Source organism: Stegostoma tigrinum, chromosome 29 (genome assembly GCF_030684315.1).
Source record: "Stegostoma tigrinum isolate sSteTig4 chromosome 29, sSteTig4.hap1, whole genome shotgun sequence".
Taxonomy (NCBI): Eukaryota; Metazoa; Chordata; class Chondrichthyes; order Orectolobiformes; family Stegostomatidae; genus Stegostoma; species Stegostoma tigrinum.
In genome coordinates this window covers 18,531,289-18,545,943 of record NC_081382.1, presented here as the reverse complement: position 1 = coordinate 18,545,943, position 14,655 = coordinate 18,531,289, and the positions used below count along the sequence as shown (strand labels likewise).

At 39.7% G+C, this 14,655-nt stretch overlaps 1 protein-coding gene across 3 annotated transcripts; it reads left to right on the top strand.

Annotated features, from left to right (window-relative positions):
• The first annotated feature begins 5,243 nt into the window (after positions 1 to 5,243).
• Positions 5,244 to 14,215, top strand: LOC125465561 (glutamine synthetase-like). 3 transcript variants are annotated; one of them, XM_048559227.2, is made up of 7 exons: positions 5,244 to 5,261; positions 5,407 to 5,580; positions 5,694 to 5,855; positions 6,223 to 6,369; positions 10,358 to 10,485; positions 10,577 to 10,776; positions 13,520 to 14,215. In XM_048559227.2, exons 2-7 carry the CDS (start codon positions 5,415 to 5,417, stop codon positions 13,815 to 13,817), a joined length of 1,101 nt encoding a protein of 366 aa, XP_048415184.2. In that variant the 5' UTR covers positions 5,244 to 5,261; positions 5,407 to 5,414; the 3' UTR covers positions 13,818 to 14,215. The 3 variants fall into 3 exon arrangements, with proteins under 3 accessions (XP_048415184.2, XP_048415183.2, XP_048415182.2); XM_048559226.2 differs by having other exon boundaries at positions 5,253 to 5,322; XM_048559225.2 differs by lacking the exon at positions 5,244 to 5,261 and having other exon boundaries at positions 5,269 to 5,580.
• The last annotated feature ends 440 nt before the right edge of the window (positions 14,216 to 14,655 follow it).

Below are 14,655 nucleotides of genomic sequence, written 5' to 3'. Positions count from 1 at the left end.
AAATACTGGATTTATAAAGTCAGACAGCACAGAAACAGACCATTCAGTCCAACTTTTGAACTTGTTTGCTTGCTGACCAAAGTGATTTTGAGGCACTCATAAAGCTCCAGACTGGTAAATTCATTTTTCATCTATGCATCCATTGTTGAACATCATAGACTGCAATCACACCTGGAGCTCTCTCCAAACATGTGTAGCTCTGCCTCAATTTGAGAAGTACAAGATTGTATGGAAATTTCATGGATATAGGTGACACCATACATCATACCAGTGGTGAGACAGCATGATGAAAGGATCCAGCAAGCAAATTGAGCAGCTTAAACCACCCATGCACATTAATTACAAGTCCAGGGGATGGCTTCTGGTCTCTATATAACCACAAAGGCCCATTACAATGAATAGCAACAACAGACACACTGTCAAGTTTGATGCACTCAAAGGCTGCATTTTTTTTTAGAACTGCAGGCATCAAGCCTTGCAGCAGACTCCTAGATAATACTTGAGTTCTAAAGAAGGGTCACTAGATCCAAAACATTAATCCTGCTTTCACTCGACAAATGCTGACAGACCCACTGAGTTTTTCCAGCAATTTCTGGTTTTGTTCCTAGTCAATAGTTTTCCATAGAATTTACAAATTAACATTTTTATTTTGTGAGGTGTTTGCAATTACAGCATTAAATATTTAATCCTGTGGATCATATGTCATCAGATATCAATAGCATGCAGTGCAGCAGCTTTGCAGTCAGCTCTCGTTAGCTGCTACTGTCACATGACATACGTAATAATTATTATATTATCGTAAAAAGACAACAGGTACCAAAGAACTGCATGTCGTGAATCTAAGTCTCAAGGTACAAACTACGAACTGCTCGAGTATCAAGCTCATGCTTTCTTAAATAATTTGAACAGGATTCTTTGACAATATTTCCTGTCAGAGTGTCACTAAAGTTTTGTGTATATTCCTTCTTCATAAAATTGTACTTTAAAAGTACTTAATCGGATGAAAAGTGCTTTGGTATGTCCTGAGACTATGAAAAGTATTTAATTTAAAATTTGTACTTTCTCACTTCCCATTTACTTTAGTTATTCAAACCCAAAGATGTTTGATCCTGGTGAACCAGCATTCACAATTGTCAACAGAAAATGCCAAAGAAATTTAAAATGTTTAGCATTATTTGTGGAGAGAGAAACAAAGCTAACATTTAGATTCCAACATAAGTTTCCTTCAGAATGCAGTTTCCCTCACCACAGATGCTACTGGACCTGTTGAGTTTCTCCAGCTCTTATTTCAGACCTCCAGCATCCACAGTGGTTTGTTTTTATCCACAATTGTCAATACTAGACAAGAAATCAAATATGTCACATCCTTTGGAGATAGTAGGAACTGCCGATGCTGGAGTCTGAGATAACAAGGTGTGGAGATGAATGAACACAGCAGGCCAGGCAGCATCAGAGGAGCAGGAAAGCTGACGTTTCAGGTCAGGACCTTTTTTCTGAAGAAAGGTCCCAACGCGAAACATCAACTTTCCTGCTCTGCTGATGCTGCCTGGCCTTCTGTGTTCATTCAACTCTACACCTTGTTATGTCACATCCTTTCCTGCTTTATGTATTACCATTCCAAACAAAAGGAAAAGTCAATCCTGTGACGTTGCAGCATAGGAATTGATTACAACATGATCAATACTTCAAACACTGCTAACAATTGCCTATCAAAACTAATTTCCAAAATAAATAAAGTATAAGCTGCTCAAAAGGTGCCCAACCTTCTTGTTACCTTAGTTAATAAGCCCCATAGACCCAAACATATCTGTATTTAAAGGGCAAGACCATTTAAAGGGATCCAAATGGTAACTAATTGGAGCTTGGAGTAATGTTTGCAAATGAACAAAGATGCTTTACAAAGCTGTCATCTACTTTGTGCTTAGTGCTCCAATTAGGGGCAGCCGCATTGTGAGTAGTGAATACACTAAACTGAAAGATAGTAAATTGCTCTGTCAAGTTCATGGGCTGATGTCATCTATCCTAAGATCCTCTGCGTCACTATGTCACTGTGGAACAGGTGGGGATGCCAAGATCTCAGATTATCAAGTTAGAAGTTGCTATGGGAAGTAAGGTTGCTTTTGCAGACTTTTGAGAATTTCATGAGGTTAACTAAAGGCACATGCAAATGTTTGCAGTCATGGCCATTTACGACATTCACATAAGCTGTGGACAGTCTTACATTTAAAGGAAATCAGACAGCAAGCATCTGAAACTCCAGAATGGGCTTTGCAGTGAGGTCCTCACTTTACATAAATTCCATGTTGGAGGAAGAGAAACTAAAGATGCAGGTGCAAAAAGTAATTAACTATGAACATTTTTCTGGTGTTGAGAGTGAGTTAGCTGAGCTTTCCATAGGTTAGCTCAAGCCCAACAAACTAGACGACTGAGGCAGTGAACAGGTGAATATCTTCAGGTGTTATATAGCTGGACTTCTAGTAAACATTTAACAGACCTCATCACGGACTGTTAGGTAATATCGAAGTTCATGGAACTGAAGACGTTATTGCCCCAGCTAGGAAAATGCCCCACTGGAAGGAGACAGAGAATATAGTTAAAGGGCAGGAACTTAAACTGGCAGATTGTGACAAGTGGTGTTCTGGAAGAATCTGCCATGGGGTCTTAACAATTCATTGTATTTAATGATGATTAATATTACAAAGACAGGTATACTTGTAAGCAATCTTAATAAAGCACACAACAAAAAAATATACTTGTATAGCACCTTAATGTGAGCAAAACATAATTTTGGATGGTCCAAAGTTTTTGTGAGGTAGCATGTGGGGGATCAGCCAGGAGCATGTTGGAATAGTCAAGCATGGAGGTACCAAAGGTATGAATGAGGGTTCAGCAAGAGTGAAATCAAGCAATATTATGGAGGTGGAAGCTCGGTAATGGTGCAGATACATCTTCACAGGCTCATGTTGTGGCAGTGAAAAACAAGAGCTTCTGTCTTCCCAATACTTCATTGTTGGAAACTTCTGCTATTCCAATATTATTGGATAAGCAGACTGATAATCCAGTGAAGGATTTGAGAAAGACATAAAATCACAGTGACACTTAACAGGGTGGCTTAGTTATACAGACCTTGAATGTTATTGAAAACAAGGACAAAGTGATGAATCTTCTTGTCTTCGGACTTTCAGTATAAATGTTAGAATGTCAAATTTCAAATGACGACAACAATATACACTACAGGAGAAAACAGATGCTGGTTGGTCAGCAATTTGTCTCTGATTGGCTAAGATATTGTCCTAGTGAAAGAAATAGGAAAGAGGGAATCTCTATTGTCAGATGTAATTGGATAGCTGTTGCTGAACAATCATGAATGAGCTGATAACTAAACTAACAGCTAATTTAAAATAACCTGTTGAGCTAGTAACATAGATATTGTACACTTGCTAGCATGACATAACATTCATATACAAGGACCTGTTCACTACACAGGAAAATGTTCAATCTTTGCACCTTTCAGATTTACCGAGAAGCATGGGAGACCTATAGGGTCCAAGTATGAGTTTCCACCATAATCTAGGAGATTACAATGTGAAGAATATCAATTATGTGACAATAACAAAGCCCTCATTAAGTTACAGATGAAATACGAAGAATAACTCAAGATGCCACACCTTAGCAAGTATATACTGACCTTGGAGAGAGTATCATGTAAATGTACCAACATGACAGATGAAGACAACGTTTAAGTTACTGAGGGAGATTACACAAACTAATATTTTACTCGTCGGAATTAAGAAGGATAAGAAGTGACTTGATTGAAGATCACTAGGTGCTATGGAGATGTGATAGTGTAGGTGAAGTTAAATTAGTTCCAAAAAGAATTAGATACAACGCTTTCAAGAGTTAAATAAATTGCTACTCATAAAGAGTAAAAATTTAGAACCTACTACTTTCATAAATGGCAATTGATTATGGTTCAATTACTAATTTTAAATCTGAGAATGAAAGTTTGCTTTGTTAGCCAAAGTTATTAAAGGGTTTTGAATGAAGGTGGAATTACAGTTCTGGAATTAACATGAATTCAGTGAATGACGTAGTAGGTTCGAGGGACCTTATGCTTCCTGCTGTTTTTCAGTATCAGTGGAAGGACAAACCATCCCATCAGCATTCACTCAGCAGGATTTGCTGATATGAGGATCTTCCTGTTGGGAAGTTTCGTATTGATCATGGACCCATGAATGAGCTATGTTTTTCACTAGAGTCAGACCTACAAACAAAATCCTTGAAATTGGCAGTGCAGGCAAAATGCCCATCCCCACATCTCTGTACCAAAAGTTGTTGAGTGAAAGGAAGAGAATGAATGGCAGGACATGCCTTTTCTCATCATCTGTTTTGTTTTACTAGACCCCTTTCAACTCATTACATATGTTGCTTTTAGGTAGTTAATGTGGAATGTGTTGTTACCCACAACTCCGTGAATCTTCTTTCCCTCCCCTTTCTCCTCTGTAAATCCCACTGTACTTGCCACCTGCCATGACAATAGCCTCGTGTTCCCTGCAGTAATACACAGCCTCACCTGTGCCCACATCCTAGTCAAACTGAACATTATACTTACTCATCAAACTTTATTCACTTTGCCACAGGATAATAGGTTAACACACAAGACTAAGAGCCCTAGATAACAAAGTGTGAAGCTGGATGAACACAGCAGGCCAAGCAGCATCTTGGGAGCGCAAAAGCTGACGTTTCGGGCCTGGACCTTTTCTGATGAAGGGTCCAGGCCCGAAACGTCAGCTTTTGTGCTCCTGAGATGCTGCTTGGCCTGCTGTGTTCATCCAGCTCCACGCTTTGTTATCTCGGATTCTCCAGCTTCTGCAGTTCCCATTATCTCTGATACAAGACTCAGAGCCCTAGAAGTGCCTTTTGTGGTACAGAGGTAGTGTCGCCAGCACAGAGCCAGGAAGCTAGGTTTGAGTCCCACCTGCTCCAGAGGTGTGCAATGACTTCACTGAACAGGTCCTTTTTTAAAAAATGAAAATCTAAAACTTTAACCTATGTCTCGACTACGTTTGCCCGCATTGTTTTAAAAGAGAGCTACAGCTACACCTTGTACACCGTGTGCTCATTCCCAGCAAATGATCATCAATTATTTGTCGATCTAATTCGAATAAAATCCCACCTCCGCCACGCAGCACCGAATGATTCTCAGTCGAGAAGTGGGCGGGACGAAAATTAAACCTAAAAATAGGTTCCGCCCTGCCCGGGTGAGTTAGTTGGAGAGGCTGTTCTCGAATGACAAGTATCGTCTTTGCTTTCCGAGACGAGGTCGGAAAGTGATGAGTACTTTTGACTTTTGAGAGAGCGCGTGTGGCTGTTAATGAACATAACTCTGTTGTTTATGTTCCTCAGAAGTAGAGATGTCTGTGGCTGTAAGTTCCAAGTTGAACAAAACCGTGAGGGAGCAATACCTGAAGCTGCCTCAGGATGGAAAGGTACAGGTGACCTACGTGTGGATCGATGGCACTGGAGAGGGACTTCGCTGTAAAACCAAAACCCTGGATTCAGAACCACGGACCATTAAAGGTTTAGTTTCAGTTTACTTAAATTACCGCGCATACAAACTCTGTATTTTTAAATAACTGTTCAGATCGGCTGACTTTTCTCCCGTTCTCCCCCCCCCCACCCAAACATTGCAGATATTCCCGAGTGGAATTTTGATGGGTCCAGTACCTTCCAGGCGGAAGGTTCCAATAGCGACATGTTTCTGATTCCGGTCCGCATGTTCCGGGATCCCTTCCTTCTGGATCCGAACAAACTGATCCTTTGTGAGGTTCTGAAATACAATCGGAAACCAGCAGGTGTGTTGTGAAACTGTGTTCGGATTAAAAAGCAAACTACTGCGGATGCCGGAAATCTGGAAATTTACAAAGACACATACTATTCACCTATTCACAGATGTTGCCAGACCTGCTCAGGTTCTTTATGAAACACTATTTTCGTTGTGAGTGTACAGGTTCCTATGAAGGTTGATTAAATCCTGTTTGAAATTTTCCCTTTTTTTTAATATCCTGCAAACAAATCGGGGTTACTTTTGAAGGTGTGTCTTTTTTAATGATTGATTGCTGATAGTTTCTCCAGATGAATGCATACGCAGTGCTCTCTGAAGTTCAGGCTCTGGTTTGTCTTTTGGTTTGGGAAGCTGATTGTCCAATGTATATGTTGCAGAGAGTAACTTGAGGCACACATGTAATGAAGCAATGGATAAAGCGAAGGACGCTCATCCCTGGTTTGGTTTGGAGCAAGAGTACACTCTGTTGGGAATTGACAGGCATCCTTATGGCTGGCCTCAAAATGGATTTCCAGGACCACAAGGTAAAGAGAGCTTGTATTAAAAGACCATTTCCAAAGTGCTTTCTCTGTCGTTGACTGCCTCCAAAAGTGCTCACAACAGATGAGATGAAATTTGTTACAGATACTATTGCAAAAAATGTGCACTGTCAATATAGGATTGGACTAATAAAAAACAGGAATTGTTGGAAAAGCTTTGCAGGTCTGCAAGCTGCTGTGCAGAGAAATCAGTTAAGGTTTTAAGTCCAGCAACCCCCTCTAGTGTTCTGTCCTGCTTGTTGTTTGTATGCCTGAGTTTGGGGTGGTTGGCATCACTTTTTTTTTCTGTTTTTCAGTGGTTTGAATTGGACCAGATATACAATGTGTTTGCTGATTTCTGGTTGGAATACCAGACCTCCAGGAATGCCCTGGCATGTCTCTGGCTTGTGCTATTATGGATGTGTTGTCCCAGTTGAATTAGTGCCCTTCTTTGTCTGTGTGTATTGAGACCAGTGAGAATTGGATGTGGCTAGTTGGTATTCATGTATTTTTTTATAATTCAGCTTTCTTCCAGTTTTGGCCTATGAGAAACATGATCCTTTGCATGGTATTTTGTATATTACATTAGTTTTATTGATGGGGGGTATGAATCCCTTAAGTCTGTCAGTAGCTATCACAGGGTGGTTGTTGGTTTGTGTACTACCCTGATACCTAGAGATCTTTAGTAGCTTTGTTATCTGTATGTCCATGATGCACAGTAAGTTGACTAGTGTCTAGCCATGTAGTCTGTTGTGGAGCTAACAGCAGATCGTGTGATTTTTTGGGGGTATCTGTTCCTTTCTTTTAAAAACTCCACATGCTCCTATTCTGCTTTTGCAATTCTGGGTTGCGGCAGTGTTTTGTGGCTTGTTTGAATAATGTCCTGATGCAACTCCACTTTACAGATGTTTGGGTGGTTGCTGGATAATTAAGTATCTGGTCCGTATGTGTGGTCTTTCTGTATACACTAGTGTGGAGTTCCCCATTGTTCTTGTGTTCTAACATATTGTCTGGGAAGGTATTCTGGTGAGAATGTTGTATGTCAGTGGGTTTCTGCTAGTCTTCTGGGTTTGATAATCGTGAAGGTGTCATCTGCATAGCAGACCGAGAGTTTGTGTTTTATAGTGGGGAGCACTATTTGTTCTAACCTTTGCATTACAGCTTCTCAAATCACTCCTAAATTTGGGGATCCAGTTGGTGCTCCACTGATTTCATTTTGAATATATAGTCGTTGAAAGTGAAGTAGGTTGAGGCATAGATGCAGCACTCTTCAGGATGCCTGCCTTCCTGATTTTTGTCCAGCAGTGTGGCAATTGTCTCTTTGCCCCGGTCACTGTCTGTGGATGTAAGTAGTGCTGTTGCATCAAAGGATATTATTATCTCATCCTCTTCTATTATGGAGTCCTTGATTGATGAGGAATTCTTAGGAGTGCATGGAGTGGGTAGTGTTGTCAACTAAATATTTCAGTTTCTGCTTGTAGATCTTTTGGCTAGTCTATATGATGGTGTGCGGTAGTGAGACAATGGGTCCGAGGGGGATCCCTGATTTGTGTACCTTGGAGTCTATAGAAGTGGGATGTGTTGGATCTCTTTGGCTTCGTTTTTCTTTTGTAGTCTGTCCAGCTGATGTTTAAGTTTTTTTTAGTGGTTTCTTCAGGGTTGTTTTGATCTGGTTTCCTAACTGTTGAGTCTGTCACCACCTGTTGGTATCTGCGATTAGTGCATTACTTTTCTTCTACGTATTGGCTGTATTAAGGGTTACTAATATGTTTCCTTTGTCCACTGGTAAGATTACGATGTTTCTGTCTTGAGTCTTTCCAGGGCTTTTTTCTCTTGTAAACATGTTCTGCTTCCCTTATCTGCTCAGTATTGGGACTGTCATCTGATTGGTCTGTTTGTCTCCTGAGTCCATTTCTTTTCTTTAGTGTTGATTCCATTGCACCCAGGAAGTTATTTTCTTTTCTCCTTTGGGCATCTCTGTAGTTATTGTTCTGCCCATATACTAAGACAGTCTTCTCGAAGTGGTTGGTGTGAGATGTTCCTGATCCATGTTGTGGGTGGTTTTGGGTAGCTTTTCTTGTAGGGCTATGCTTTTTTTGTTTTGGACCCTTGTTGTATGGTGATGGCTTGTTCTAGTGTGGTTGTCCATTCTTGGCTGGTTGCATTGGAGTATGAAGATTTTTTGGTGTGCAATTTCATGCTCATGTGTGGAGGTGGTTATGGGCATCACTGATCAGAACCCTTATCTTTCTGCGGCCGTTCTGTGCTACTGTTCTTTGTATTTATGGATTGTTGATTTTCTGGCTGATATCTTAAGTTTTGAGGTAGTACCTGTTTTCTGCATTTGTTAAATATGATCAGTTGAGTACAAAGTTCATAAGAAGCGGATATTGTTAGGCCAGCTTCACTTAAAGTGAGTTGGGATTGATATCCTAGTGAATAGGACAACTAGAGTTGTAGCTAGGATTACATTAACTGAAGGGGAAGAAAGGTCATTTTGATATTACCATTCTCCAGTACAGGTAAGAATGACCAGAATTTGACAGGAGGGGACTAAATCCACAAACACTAGTATGCAGTCAACTGGTCAAAAAGGAAATTCATTTTAAAAAATTGAATGCTGTTTGAATGCAGCAATTGTAATAGGGACTCAATTGATCTTATTGTATAAAGCCATGATTGTAAAGTGACCAAACTGAAATGGGGTATAGAACACATTTTTCTAAAAAAAGCAAAAAAAATTGGCACTAAGAAAATTAGTTTGACTAGCTCTCCTTTCTTAATTTAAAAGGTAACTGCAATGTTAGGAAGAAATTGACTTGGAGATCCAAAAACTTAGAACTGGTTTAGAGGGAGGAGCGCAAGTTGTCACAAAGTAGTTTTAAATGCCTCCCAACAGTAAGTAATCTGTCAGAATATAGTTTCAAAGAATATTGAATTGTACAAAATGTACTGTCACAATGTTTGGAAACATTTAACTCTTTGCCAATTTGATTTGTCTAATACATACAAAAGTAGTATTGAGCAAGGTTTGTGGAACATGTTGGTGACATTTTCTTGGAATTATTCAGTTGGAAACAGGTGGGGCACCCAGCTATCTTAAGATTTTGTGAGAAACATGGTTAGTAAATCTTACAAGAAAAGGATCATTCAGAAAAGATTGATCATAACATTGCAGGATTTAACATTTCATTCCAAGTTGAGAAACTTTGGTCTGAAATTAGTCTTCTAAATAAAAGTAATTGCAAAGATAACCATGGCAGTGTTGGCGAAAGTGGACTAGTAAAATGAATTGAAAGGTAAGATAATAAGTTAAAGTTGACATTTTTAGGGAGATCATCTCTCGCTAAGATTTAGCAGGTGGAATCTAGTGGGTGGAAATGATTTCCACTCTATAGAACAGATGAGCAAAATATTCCCTAAAGTCCAGAATATTTCTGTACAAGAGGGATCTAAGTGTGCTCAACTATGAAACGAGGCAGCATGCATGTACATTATACAAGTTCTAACAACAATGTGATCTCTGGTCTCATGGCTTCAGTTGGTTGTGGTACCACAATTCCTTGAATCTATTTCCATTCCTTTTGCTTGTATATAGCTGCTAACATCTGGTTACCACTTTTTTGAATGTCCTGCCCTTGCAGATGACTCCACCACTACCTCCACCCATCAAGGTTGACACATTGCACCCACTTATCTCGTTCTCATTTATAAAGTCTCGTCTATATCGCAGCAGTTTGACAAATGCAACAGTAGTAATATCTTTATCTCCTTTGTCTACTAAATTTCCAGACCTTTTTTGATACTTTCCTTGACTACTTCTTGGGGTAGAAGGGGTTTGGAGGCAAAATAGAAAATATTCCTAACTTGCAAAATTACTTCTGATAAAGAGAAGCTAAGAATTAAAGTTGAAAGAGATATGAAATCTATTAGAATTGTGTTGTAGATTCTGCATACTTAAGCTGCTACATGCTAATCAATTTATATATAATAGGACCCTACTATTGTGGAGTTGGAGCAGATAAAGTCTATGGTAGAGATATCGTGGAAGCTCACTATAAAGCATGCCTCTATGCTGGAGTGAAGATATCAGGCACCAATGCTGAAGTCATGCCATCACAGGTATCAAGTTTGGGAGAGGTTGCACACATGCCTAACTCTGTCTTCACTGGAAATTGTAATAAACCATAAACTTGTCTATCTCCTCTTCCAGTGGGAATATCAAGTGGGGCCATGTGAAGGGATTGAAATGGGAGATCATTTGTGGATTGCCAGATACATCCTTCATCGCATTTGTGAAGACTTTGGAGTTGTGGCTACATTTGACCCAAAGCCAATAACTGGAAACTGGAATGGAGCTGGATGCCATGCTAACTTCAGCACAGAGGCCATGAGAAAGAAAGGGGGCCTTCAGTAAGACTACTTAAATTATGTGACTGTGAGCTGAAAATTGAGAAACTAGTATCATAGGCTTAATTATATTAAAAATGCATGGCATTAAAATATACTGTCAGGATCATGTAAGGTGGTACACTTCTTTGTTGAAGTGATTTTAGTACTGTGAAAAGCACGCGATTTTCATCTCCATGTCCTCCTTCATTCCCTTGAAATGATCTTCAGTGATATTATAACTAAATTTTAATTCCCAACTACAGAACAAAATATTTGTTCCCAACTCGGAGTTGTTGCCTTGGTAAGCTTCTTTTCTCCTCTCAAATGTGACATTTAAAAACATGACTGTAATTGGTTCAACTGTCTTTAAAAGGTTTGACTGGACCACAGTTGGTGGTATTGGGCTTCACTATCATCTACTGAAACTATCACTACCCCAGACCCAACCTGGAAACCAGATGAACCTCAATGTTATTTCCAGTACCTACTCATCTGCTTAACCCTTTTCCATCTACTCTTCACACCCTTGGGGACATCTTTTTACTAACAATGTGATTCAATTTCACTTTATTTTAATCTGTGGGAGATTTGAGTCTGAACCATAAAACTTTAAAGGTTATTACAAAGTCATGCAGACAGTCGTGGATTAATGGTCTGGAAATTGTCTTCTCTTTAAAAGAAAGTAGGAGAAGCAGCAGTAGATGTGATAATTAATAACTCATCCAACCAGTTGCACCTTTTTTTTGAGAAGAATGCACCAACTGATGGTATCTGATTGCTCATCTCTCCTTAGCTTTAGCACATAGGCTAGTGGTAGGCCCAAGAGATTGTGGAAACTTCATTAAATAGTAAAAGATAAAGCAACAAAGAGAAACTAACTGTAATTGTGAAAAAGCTAGAGAAATGCAAAAAACATACACATTGGGTGGGGGGAGAGAATGTCTCAGAAGTCTATATGAAAAGGAAAATGGTGATAGTGTGCATTCCAGAGGCTGAGATTAGGATAATTAAATATTGGGGAAGTAAGGTAATAGAGACTTGGATCAAATTGTCTTTCCAGTAGAAGACCATTCCCACCCAGACAACCCCAGAATAGTAGAAAAATGGGAAGGACCAAAAAAGTGAAGGAGTTGAATTTCATTGTCAGAGAAAATGTACTAAAAATTGGCATTAAAGAGTGACCAGTTCTTTGGGATTGAAGGTTTGCATCAAGGATCTTCAAGGAGATGGGTGCCTCAGCTATAAGCTTCCAAAATCCTTGCTTTTCGTGTAGAGATGCCAGCTGATTGGAAAACTGCAAGTCTAATGCTCCTCTTCAAGAAGGGCAATGGAGGCATGGCCAGGGGATCTAGCGGCCTCTCAATGAGGGATGTTAGGAATTCCAAGGAAGTAATACCAAGACTTTTGTTAAAAATTGTAGTAAATCTGACGGCCAATATACTTATATGAAAAGAAAGCAGTGCTTAATAAATGTAATCAAATTATTGGATATAGCATGCAGGGTAGATAAGAAGAACCAGTAAATGTATTTCTGTAATGTCTTTGATGTACTTTACTGCAGATGAAGCCCTTTGTAGGGGTGGGGGTTAGTTGTGGGCAGAGAATTATCATGGTTTTTGAGAACTAAACAAATGTCAGGAAACCATCTGGAAGTTTGGGCAATTTTCTTGTTTTGGTGAACTAAACTAGTGGAGTCTTATGGGGATCAGTGCTGGCCTGTACTTTTAATTCAAATATTAATATAGATCGTAATGAATGTGTTGTATCCAAAGTTGTTGGTCGTGCAAAGATGAGTAAGAAAGCAAGTTGTGAGCAGTTTTCCTTTCTGAAAATGAAGGATGGATTAAGCAAGTAGACAAAATTCGGGTAAGAGTATAATGTGGAGAAAATATTCGCTTCTCTTTTTGGCAAGAGGCGTTGCAAGTAGAGTATTGTCTAACTGGAAAACATTGTAATGCACATGACATCTGGGCGTTCTTGTTATACCTGGATACTAATATGCAAGTTTTTAAAAATGCAGATTGGCTGTTAGCCTTTTTTATTATGCTGGGCTACAAAATTAGAAATCTTGCTACAGTTGCATTGCGCCCTTGTGGCATTGTCGTAAAGTCCCTAACACTGGGTCAGAAAGGTTTAGGTTCATGCTCCATCTACTCTCGTCATGTCATTTAATTTGGCCATTTTTGGTTATTTTATACAACTGTAGGGCGTGGGTGAGAGCACACTTGTAATACTGCATTTTCCTCTTTTAGTGAGGCCTGTGTAGACCAGGTCACTAGGCTGATTCCTAACAAGCCTTTCATGTAAGGAAGGCTTTGTTGCTTGGTCCCATATCTATTCTCACTTAGAATGAGAGATGATCTTAGTGAACCATGCAAAAATTCTGAGGAGGCTTGCTAGATTCTGAGATTGTTCCCTCCTCAAAGGGAACTCTCGAGAGAGAGGTGACACATTTGCTTTGATTAGGCAGTCCCATATTTTGAGATTAGGAGGAATACATTGCACAGAGTAAATTAGTCCAATGCACTGAAGGAATTCCACGTAGGCCAAGTCATGTAGTTGAGCATGTTGAGAGTTATGGAGGAACAAGTAGAACTGGAGTGAAGATGACAAATTTGTAGCCATAACTTAATGGGCTGAATGTCCTACACCTACTCACTTAAGGAATGTGCCCACTTCTTTGTTAAAGTGAATCTATGTTGAAATAGTCCAAGCTGAGCATGACTAAACAGACTCTTTATTTTGTGCACCAAATTTGCTGTAGGTATATTGAAGAAGCCATTGAAAAGCTGAGTAAGAGACATGCATACCACATCCGTGTGTATGATCCAAAAGGAGGGTTGGATAACTCCAGAAGGTTGACTGGACAACACGAAACCTCCAACATCCATGACTTCTCTGCTGGAGTTGCAAACCGCGGAGCTAGCATTCGAATTCCTCGCCAAGTTGGGCAAGATCATTGTGGATATTTTGAGGACAGAAGACCAGCTGCAAACTGTGACCCTTATGCTGTCACTGAAGCCCTGATCAGGACCTGTGTCCTAAATGAAACTGAAAATTAACTGAAATGCTATATTGAAACTTGGTACTAAAGAGCACCAGAATCTCCATAGTTATGGTATTTTTATCTAATCTGAAATGCTTCTTTTAACACTGGAATGGTGATGGGACTGTTTCAAAACAAAATTTGTACTTATCTGTACATATAGCCTGTTAAATATTCTTCATAAATTCAATGAAAATAATTTGAAAACCTGCATATTCCAACGTAGGAACAATTTTGGTGAGCTGGAAGCATATGCCTTAATTGGCCTTACGTTTTCTTTTAATTAGGACAAAATCTGAAGTGTCAAGGAGCTTCCCTATGAATTAAGGTGGGGATATTGTTTTAACTTGTATTGAACCTATGAACTGGCAGTGACGTTGTAGTTTGTGGAATAACTTATTTTGTTCTGATATACCTGCCTGTCTAGTCAGTGTGTGAAATAATTCCCCAAAGGCCCCTGTACCATCATCAAGTCACCCTTTTATTACATGTGAATATTAAATGACACTGACCCAGCTAGCTGAGAGTTGGCTCCAACAGTGAGTAGAATCCCTGACACTCCTGTTTATAGCTGGGGTCTGGGTCTGTTTAATTTGGTCCAACTAGGGAACTCATTCTGCAGGGCTCATGGGGCTGAGCATATTTTTAGCGGTGCATCCTTCCCTTACCAAGTCTAGGAACGTGGCCTGTTCTTTCCCTGCACCTTCTCCAGGGCATTTCTTCCCCCCACCCTCCTCTGGACTATAAATCTGCTGCTTGCATTTGTAGCATGTCGAAAAATATCCATACTCATCTGATAGTAACAGCAGTAAGGCTGTCCTATTGGCCACATCCGTCTAGTTCTTGGGCTTTTT

Coding starts and splice junctions, on each gene's coding strand:
- LOC125465561 (XM_048559227.2), top strand. CDS start 5,415: ATGTCTGTGGCTGTAAGTTCCAAGTTGAACAAAACCGTGAGGGAGCAA. Junction 5,581..5,693: donor AGAACCACGGACCATTAAAG/GTTTAGTTTCAG, acceptor CAAACATTGCAG/ATATTCCCGAGTGGAATTTT. Junction 10,777..13,519: donor AGAAAGAAAGGGGGCCTTCA/GTAAGACTACTT, acceptor AATTTGCTGTAG/GTATATTGAAGAAGCCATTG.